Source organism: Mandrillus leucophaeus, unplaced genomic scaffold, assembly GCF_000951045.1.
Source record: "Mandrillus leucophaeus isolate KB7577 unplaced genomic scaffold, Mleu.le_1.0 Scaffold1347, whole genome shotgun sequence".
Classification (NCBI taxonomy): domain Eukaryota; kingdom Metazoa; phylum Chordata; class Mammalia; order Primates; family Cercopithecidae; genus Mandrillus; species Mandrillus leucophaeus.
In genome coordinates, this window is record NW_012101307.1 from 156295 (window position 1) to 166491 (window position 10197).

The following is a 10197-nucleotide window of genomic DNA, read 5'->3' on the forward strand; positions in this document are numbered from 1 at the left end:
CATGCACACGTATGTTTATTGCGGCACTATTCACAATAGCAAAGACTTGGAACCAACCCAAATGTCCATCAATGATAGACTGGATTAAGAAAATGTGGCCCATATACACCATGGAATACTGTGCAGTCATAAAAAAAGTGATGAGTTCATGTCCTTTGTTGCGACATGGATCCAGCTGGAAACCGTCATTCTCAGCAAACTATTGCAAGAACACAAAACCAAACAGCGCATGTTCTCTCTCATAGGTGGGAATTGAACAATGTGAACACTTGGACACAGGGTGGGGAACATCACACACCGGGGCCTGTTGTGAGGTTGGGGGAGGCGAGAGGGATAGCATTAGGAGATATACCTAATGTAATTGACGAGTTAATGGGTGCAGCACACCAACATGGCACATGTATACATATGTAACAAACCTGCACGTTGTGCACATGTACCCTAGAACATAAAGTATAATAATAACAAAAAAACCTAAAAAAAAAAAAACCACTAAATTTAGCCAGATGTTGTGGCAGGCACCTGTAGTCCCCACTACTTGGGAGGCTGAGGCAGGAGAATCACTTGAACCCAGGAGGCAGAAGTTGCAGTGATAATGCCACTGCACTCTAGCCTGAGTAACACCTGGGTGACAGAGTGAGACTCCATCTCAAAAAACAAATAAAATAAATACAAAACGAAAAGAATAGATCACGGGAGTGGAACCCTCATGAGTGGTTTTGCGAATAGTTGTGGTGATGAGTGAATACTTGCTTTGAGTTTAGGCTCTGATTGTATAAAAGTGTGTGGCACCTGCCCCTCTCCCTTGCTCCCTCTCTTGCTATGTGATATGCCTACTGCTTCTTCACCTTCTGCTATGATTGTAAGTTCCCTGAGGCCATCACCAGAAGCAAGATGCCATTGCCATACTTCCTGTACAGCCTGCAGAACCATGAGCCAAATAAGCTACTTTTCTTTATAAATCACACAGTCTTAGGTATTCCTTTATAGCAACAGAAGAAAAAATGTAATATAGAAAATTGATATTGAGGATTGGGGCATTGCTATAAAACTACCTGAAGATGTGGAAGCACCTATGGAACTGTGTAACGGGCAGAAGTTGCAAGAGTGTGGAAAGCTGAAAAGGAGAAAGATGAGGTAAAGTTTGCCCTGCTCAACCTTGGGACGCTGTTCCCCACATCCTAACTGCTCCAGCTCCAGCTGCAGCTCAGAGGACTCCAGATAGATCTTGGGCATCTGCTCCAGTGGATACAAGCTGTAGATCTTTGCAGCTTCCTTGTGACATTAAGTCTGTGGTCACACAGAATGCAACAGTGAGGGGGGCTTGGTAGCTTCTGACTGGATTTCAGAGGATACATCAGAAAGCCTGGGTGCCTAGGCAGGAACCTGCCACAGCGGAAGAACCCCCACAGAGTGACTCCACTAGGGCAATGCTATTGGGAAACATAGGCTTGCAGTCCCCACATAGGGTCCTCACTGGGATACTGGCTAGTGGAGCTGGGGGAAGGGTATTGCTGCCCTCCATATCCCAGAATGCTAACCTGACTGCAGCTTGCACCTTCTGCCTAGAAAAGCTGCAAGCATTTAACTCCAACCCATGAGAGCAGCCACATGGACTACGTTCTGCAAAGCCATATGAGTGGGGCTGCCCAAGGCCTTGAAAGTCCATCCCTCACACCAGGATGTGGGATATGGGGTCAAGGATTATGTTAAAGCTTTAAGAGATTTAATGTCTGCCCTGCTGGATTTCAGACTTATGTGGGGCCTATTGTCCCTTTCATTTGGCTGATTTCTCCCTTTTGGAATGTGAATGTTTACTCAATGCCTGTACCACCATTGTATCTTGGAAGTAACTAACTTGTGTATTTGTGTGTGTGTGTGTGTGTGTGTTTCTTATCTCACAGGCTCATTGGAAGTAACTCATCTCCAGACGAAACTTTGGGCTTGAGAACTGAGACTTTTGAATTAATGCTGGAACAAGTTAAGACTTTGAGGTACCATTGAGAAAGGATTATTGTATTTTGCAATATGAGAAAAATATGAGATTTGGGGTCCAGGAGTGCAATGATATGTTTTGGATGTCTGTTCCCTCTAAATGTGTTGAAATATAATCTCCACTGTTGGAGGTGAGACCTGATGGGAGGTGTTTGAATCATGCGGGCAGATCCATCATCTTCTTGGTGATGAGTAAGTTATTTCTCTGAGTTTATACAACATCTTGTTGTTTAAAAGTGTGTGGAATCTTTCCCCTCTATCTCTTGCTCCCCCTCTCACTATATGATATGCCTACTCTTTCACATTCCACCATGATTGTAAGCTTCCTGAGATCCCCCCAGAAGCAGATGCCAGCTGTATGTTTCTTGTACAGTGTATTAGTTCACTACTGCCCAGTGTGAAAATTGAAAATTGTTCTAGTTAGTTTTCATGCTGTATTAGTATTAGTTAGTTTTCATGCTGCTGATAAAGTATTAGTTAGTTTTCATGCTGCTGATAAAGACATACCTGAAACTGGGAACAAAAAGATTTAATTGGACTTACAGTTCTATATAGCTGAGAAGGCCTGAGAATCATGGTGGGAGGTGAAAGGCACTTCTTATACAGCGGCAGCAAGAGGGAAATGAGGAAGAAGCAAAAGTGGAAACCCCTGATAAACCCATCAGATCTCATGAGACTCATTCACTATCACAAGAACAGTCCAGGAAAGATCCATCCCTATAATTCAATCATCTCCCATCGGGTTCCTCCCATGACACGTGGGAATTGTGGGAGTTACAATTCAAGATCAGATTTGGGTGGAGGCACAGACAAATCATATCATACAGCCTGCAGAACTGTGAGCCAAAATAAGCCATGTTTTTCTTTATAAATTACTCAGTCTCAGATATTCCTTGACAGAGATGGAAACATACTAACACATACATCTATAGGAAAACATCCTTTTCTGACAAAGGAAATCAATGTAATTGGAAGGAATGACTGTTACATGCAGATAAAAATGTAAGGATACAAGAAACATTAAAATATTGTTTTAAATGACACCTCTAAAGAAACACAACAATTCTCCATCAAAGAATTTCCACAAAAAAGAAGTGTACAAAATTGCTGAAGAAGAATTCAAAATAATATTAATGAAGCTCAGTGATATACAAGAGAACACAAATAAATAATGCAAACAAGAAATATTTATGATTAAAATGAGAAATTCAATAAAGAAATAGATATCTTTTAAAAAGAACCAAACAGAAACCCTGGAACTGAAAATAATCAATAAATGAAATTAAAAATACAATGGAGACCTTCAACAATAGACCAGATTAAGCAAAATATAGTAATTTTAGACTTGAATACAGGTCTTTTGAAATAACCCAGACAAATAAAAAGAGTAAAAGAATAAAAAAGAATGAAAAAAGCTTATTTTAGAGATGGAACACAATAAAGCAAAGAAGTATTCCAAATTTGGGTGTTCCAGAAGGAGAATAGATGGGCAAGGGCATAGAAAGCCTATTTAATAAAATAATACCTGAACACTTACCAAGTATTGCAAGAGATATAGACATCCAGATACAAGAAGCTCAAAGACCCCCAAATACATTCAACACAAATATTTCTTCAAGACACACTGTAGTCAAACTGTCAAAGACACTGATATTTCTAAAACACCAAAATAAGTGTCAAGTCACATATAAGGAAATCCCCATCAAACCGACATTGGGTTTTGTTGCAGAAATCTTACAGGTCAAGAGAGAATAGGACCATATATTCAAAGTGTTGAAAGAAAAACTAACATCCAAGAAGACTATATCTAGCAAAGCTATCCTTCAAAACACAAAAGCAAAATAAATTATTCCCCAGGCAAGCAAAAACTGAGGGCATTAATTACCACTACACTGGTCCTATTTAAAAAATGGTTAAGGAATTTCTACATCTGGAAGTGAACAGGTGATATAGGCCATCACGAAAACACACAAAAGTATAAAACTCATTGGTAGAGCAGACACATAAATGAGAACAAGAAAGGAGTCAAACAATAGCACTACGGGAAACCACTAAACAGTAATAATAAATAATAAGAAAGGAAGAAAGGATCAAAGGATATACAAAGAAACCCATAAAACAATCAACAAAGAACAGAAATAATTCCTCAACTATCAATAATAACCTTGAATGTAAACACATTAAATTCCCAATTTTAAAATATAGACTGGCTACATGGATGTAAAAACATGACCCAACTATATGATTCCTATAAGAAACTCATCTCACCTGTAGAGACACATGTAGACTGAAAGTAAAGAGGAAAAACAATATTCCATGCAAACAGAAACCAAAAGTGAGCAGGAGTATCTATACTTACATCATATAAAATGGACTTCAAGTCAAAAACAGTAAAAGAAGACAAAGAAGGCTATTATATAATCATAAAGGGATCAGTTCAGCAAGAGGACATAACAATCATAAATACGTATACACTCAACATTAAAGCACACAGGTATATAAAGCAAATATTATTATCTCTAAAGGAAGAGATAGACTCTAATACAATAAAGATTGGGGACTTCAACAACTCATGCTCGGCAACAGAAGATCATTTAGAGAGAAAATCAACAAAGAAACACTGAAATTAAAGTGCACTTTAGACCAAATGGAACTACCAAATAATTACAGAACATTTTATTCAAAAGCTGAAGAATAAACCCTCAGAATAGAAAACATTCTCCATAATAGATCGTATGTTAGGTCATAAAACAAGTTTTAAGAAATTAAAATAAAATTGCATCAAGTGTCTTATCAGACAAAAATGGAACAAAACCAGAAATCAATATCAAAAGAAACTTTAGAAACTGTACAAGGCTCAATGTGCATGCCTGCCAGTACTCTGCACATTCACTTCTGCCAGGGCCAGGCCAGGACAGGAAGAGGAAGGCTTCTGGCATTTGTGTATGGGCCAGTATTGATGCAAGCACTGCAGGAGCCCTGACTCCACAGCATGTTTGAGCTCATTCCTCTCCAGCTTCTCTGCAGTTGGGAGCTGTTTGTTCATGGACACTGAACCCCACCAGAGTAGTCTGTGGCCCAGCAGCCACACCCACAGCTCAGTATCTTGGAAGTCTTTCGAGATACCTGATGATGTACCTCTGCCAGCAGACTGGGAGATAGCAAAGACATCTTCTGGTCAGAGATACTTCTTAAATCATATTGATCAGACAAGAACGTGGCAGGACCCCAGGAAGGCCATGTTCTTTCAGATGAATGTTACAGCCCTCACCAGTCCTTCAGTGCAGCAGAATATGATAAACTCAGCCTGAGATCCTCTTCCTGATAGATAGGAACAAGCCATGACTCAGGATGGAGAAATTTACTACATAAACTATAAGAACAAGACCACCTCTTGGCTAGACCCAAGGCTTGACCCTCGTTTTGGTAAAGCCATTAACGAGAGAATCAGTCAGAGTGCTCCAGTGAAACAGCCACCACCCCTGGCTCCCCACAGCCCACAAGGAGGCGTCATGGATATTGGCAACCTCAACCAGCAGCAACAGATTCCACTGCAGCAATTGCAGATGGAGAAAGAGAAAGTGCAACTGAAATAGCAAGAACTACCTTGGCAGGAGTTAGTGTTCTGTAGCCAGTTACCAACACTGGAGCAGAATGGTGGGACTCAAAATCCAGTAACTTCCCCTGAGATGTCTCAGGAATTGAGAACAATGATGACCAATAGCTCAGATGCCTTTCTTAACAGTGGCACCTATCACTGTCAAAACAAGAGTACAGACAGTGGACTAAGCATGAGCAGTTACAGTGTCCCTGACATCCCCAATGACTTCCTGAACAGCATTGATGAGATGGATACAGGTAATACTATCAAACAGAGAACTCTGCCCTCACAACAGAACCATTTCCCAAACTACCTCGAAGCCATTAGTGGTACAAATGAGGACCTTGGAACACTGGAAGGAGATGGAATGAACATAGGAGAGGAGTTGATGCCAAGTCTGCAGGAAGCTTTGTGTTCTGACATCCTTAATGACATGGAATCTGTTTTGGCTCCTACAAAGCTAGATAAAGAAAGCTTTCTTACATAGTGATAGAGACCTAAGATAGACTGAATTCTAAATCTGTGAAGGATCTAAAGAAATAAGACATATATGCCTGCAATTTCCAAGTAAGCCAGTTGCAGTTTTCTGTTAATACAGAAAAAGTCGAACAAATGTCCAGCAAGACTCTTTCATCCACTATTTTGCTCTTCTTTGTCTATTGCTGCTGTTAATATATTGTTGACCTCTTTCACAGCTGGCCCTAAGGGAATCAAAAATTTAAAAAAAATGGTTTCTTTTGCTATTATAACTACTATTCATTCTGGGGACTTGGGAAGCCAGCCTGTTTGGATGATGGATGCCATACCTTTTGCTTAGTTAAATGTTCACTGATTGACTGGGCATGGTGGCTCATGTCTGTAATCCCAGCACTTTGGGAGGCCAAGGTGGGCAGATCACCTGAGGTCAAGAGTTCAAGACCCACTTGGCCAACATGGTGAAACCATGTCTCTACTAAAATACAAAAATTAGCTGGGCTTGGTGGTGGGCGCCTGTAATCTCAGCTACTGGGGAGGCTGAGGCAGGAGAATTGGTTGAACCCAGGAGGTAGAGGTTGCAGTGAGCTGAGATCACACCCACTGCACTCCAGCCTGGGTGGCAGAGCCAGACTCTGTCTCAAAATAAATAAATAAATAAAATTTAAAAGTTTACCTATCATTTCAAGTAAATACTCTGACTTAGAAATCAAATGCTTCATGTCACAGTTTGTTCAACAATTGTTTCTTCAGCTGCCTTTGGTCAGTGTAAAAACATGACTTACTGGTCTGACAAGCCAAAAATGTTAATTCCGATATTAAGTACTTAATGCTGATTTGAAGAGATAACTGAAACCAAGGCTGAAGACTGTTTTTCTTTCAGTGTTTTCTTTTCCTTCTAGGGTTATCATTGGTCACATAGTGACCTAAAATAAAAGGAGGGACCACTTTTAATTTCAGGAGCTTATAAAGTGTGAGGCAATTTCCATAGAAATATATTAATTATTGCCACATAGTCTAGTATAGGTTTTGGTGAATATTTTTGTTGGTGTTAGTTTTGTTTTTTTTCTTTTTTTTTTTTTTTTTTTTTTCTTTTGCTTGGTTGGTTAGTTTTGTTGAAAGCTAGGCAAATGATCATTTAGCAAATCTGTTCATAGTTGTAGCTCCAGACGGTTATTGTAGTTGTTTTGGCAAAATCTTCATTTCCTGTTTTTTAACCATATTATATAAATCTTGATTATATGCTCTCTCTTTTACACACACACACACACACACACACACACACACACACACACACACACAATGTTTATAATAGTGTGATAGTGGAATGTATCTTTTTTTTTTTTTTTTAGGTTTCCCTACTTTCCAACTAATTTTTAAAATGGTAGCTTTGTGTGCTAAGCTGGTAGTTTATATTTCACTCACAGTTTAAATTTGGTTGGGGCAGTCTGCAGATGTTAGAAATATTTTCGTGTTCTAGAAAGGGCTGTTGCTATGGATAGTGCCTAGGGAAGTACTCTATGCCCTCTGGGCGTACAATACATTATATCTGATACATTGGAAAGGTACAAACAAGAAATGGCTTTATTTTCCCTCCTTGGACTATATTGGACTAATTTTTAAGTCTTGGTGGAAAATCACTGAGTAGGTTCATAATATGCCTGACAGATTTGTAGTTGTTTACCTTCATTTAGCTTTGGAAGTTTACCTTCCAAAGTTCACCTTCACCTTGGTTTTGGAAATAAATTCTAGTTTGTAGTTCTCATTTGTAATGAACACATTAAAGACCAGATTGAAATATTGCCTTCAAGATTGTTCTTACTTGTAAGACTTGCTCCTACTTCTGTATGCTTAAAATTGACTCTGGATAGAATACTATAAGGTCATGATTTAGCTGGAAAAGTGATTAGATTAATAAATGTATATTGGTAGTTATATTAAGCAAAGAAATAGAGATAATCATGATGATATCTTTATTTTTACAGGATGATATGTAATTAAAGTACATGTCTACAGGAGTAATAATGATTTCCAAAGATTATTTTTAAAGGAAAAGAAATGAGCATGAATTAACTCTGCAATATAAGCTATGAAGTAATAGTTGGTTGTAAATTAAAGTGGCACCAGCTAGCACCTCTATGATTCAAGGGTCTTTCAATGTTTCTAAAATAAGCCCTTATTTTTAAGGGGTTCTAACAAACAAAATCTCTTTTCCTGGAAAAAATTGCTATGAAAAGCCTCAGATTGGGAAGATAGATTTTTTTCCCCCAATTACAAAAATCTAAGTATTTTGGCCCTTCAATTTGGAGGAGTGCAAAAATTGGAAGTAAGAAGTTTTAAGTACTTTCAGTGCTCAAAAAATGTGCAATCACTGTGTTGTATATAATAATTCATAGCTCAATCACTCGTAATAATTGACTCTAAGACTTTTATTGAGAAAACAGCAGAAAGATTAAACCTTGATTTCAGTTTGAGGGAAAATGGCCACTGTACAGATGGAGTTTTAAAGTAGTAATGAAATTCTACCTAAAATGCAATATTGAGTATTTTAATTATACAGCATATTGGTGGGTTTTTTTTAATGTGCAGAGGATCAAAGCTACTTGGAAGGAGTGCCTATAATTTGCCAGTAAGCCACAAATTAAGATTCTACCTTATATATCAGAAGAGTAGTTAGCTTAGGGGGAAGGTGAGAAGGTGTGGGGGGATATTAAGATTTAGTAGGATCTTGATAGAGAAATTTATAAACTTTTTTATCTTTTTTTTTTTTTTTTTTTTTTTTTGAGATGGAGTCTTGCTCTGTCACCCAGGCTGGAGTGCAGTGGCAGGATCTCAGCTCACTGCAAGCTCCTCCTCTCGGGTTCACACCATTCTCCTGCCTCAGCCTGCCGAGTAGCTGGGACTACAGGCACCCGCCACCTCGCCTGGCTAGTTTTTTGTATTTTTTAGTAGAGACGGGTTTCACCGTGTTAGCCAGGATGGTCTCGATCTCCTGACCTTGTGATCCGCCCGTCTCGGCCTCCCAAAGTGCTGGGATTACAGGCTTGAGCCACCGCGCCTGGCCGAGAGTCCTTTCTTTTGAATGTCAGTCATAGCCTTGATGTGGTCTCTTGTTTTGTGTTCTAGTTCTTAATGTAAAAGTGCTTAACTGCTCCTTGGTTGTATTGGGTAGCATTAGGGTAAGATTTTACATGGGTATTATTAACTGAAAAGAATACAAATGTAAAAAGCTGGTAAATTTAAAGATTATAAAATTTGTTTATTGTAAAAGCAATTTAAGAATATTCATTTGCCCAGTTATACCTCAATGTTGTAGCAGTGCTGCGATACCTGACACAGTGCTTTAGTCTATAATGATCAGTAATGTTGAGCTTTTATTCATGTTTATTGGCTGCATGTATGTTTTCTTTTGAGAAGTATCTGTTCATGTCATTTTCCCACTTTCTAATGGGGTTGTTAGTTTTTTTCTTGTAAATTTTTTAAGTTCCTTGTAGACTCTGGATATTAGACCTTTGTCATATGGATAGATTGCAAAAGTGTTCTCCCATTTTGTAGGTAGTCCGTTCATCTGATGATAGCTTATTTTGCTGTGCAGAAGCTCTTTAGTTTCATTAGATCTCATTCTTCAATTTTTACTTTTGTTGCAATTGCTTTTAGCATTTTCATCATGAAACATTTGCCTGTGCTGATGTCCTGAATGGTATTGCCTAAATTTTCTTCTAGGGTTTTTATAGTTTCAGGTTTTGCATGTAAGTCTTTAATCAATCTTGAGTTAATTTTAGCATAAGGTTTAAGGAGGGGTTCAGTTTTTAATTTTCTGCATATAGCTAGCAAGTTTCCCCAGAGCCACTTATTAAATAGGGAGTCCTTTCCCCATATCTTGTTTTTGTCAGGTTTGTCAAAGATCACTTGGTTGTATGTGTTTGGCCTTATTTCTGAGTTCTCTATTGTGTTCCATTAGTCTATGTGTCTGTTTTTGTACTAGTACCATGGTGTTTCGGTTACTGTAGCCTTGTAGTATAGTTTGAAGTTGGGTAGCATAATGCTTCCAGCTTTGTTCTTTTTGCTTAGGATTGTCTTGGCTATACAGGGTCTTTTTTGGTTCCATATGAATTTTGAAATATTTT

At 38.5% G+C, this 10197-nt stretch overlaps 1 protein-coding gene across 1 annotated transcript in view; it reads left to right on the forward strand.

Moving 5' to 3' along the window:
* The window catches only part of LOC105534421 (transcriptional coactivator YAP1-like), a 31004-nt gene extending 24921 nt beyond the window's left edge, over window positions 1–6083 (forward strand). The window contains 3 exon segments of the mRNA XM_011973140.1: window positions 4898–5101; window positions 5104–5302; window positions 5423–6083. Coding sequence (XP_011828530.1) covers window positions 4898–5101; window positions 5104–5302; window positions 5423–6083 — 1064 coding nt within the window.
* The last annotated feature ends 4114 nt before the right edge of the window (window positions 6084–10197 follow it).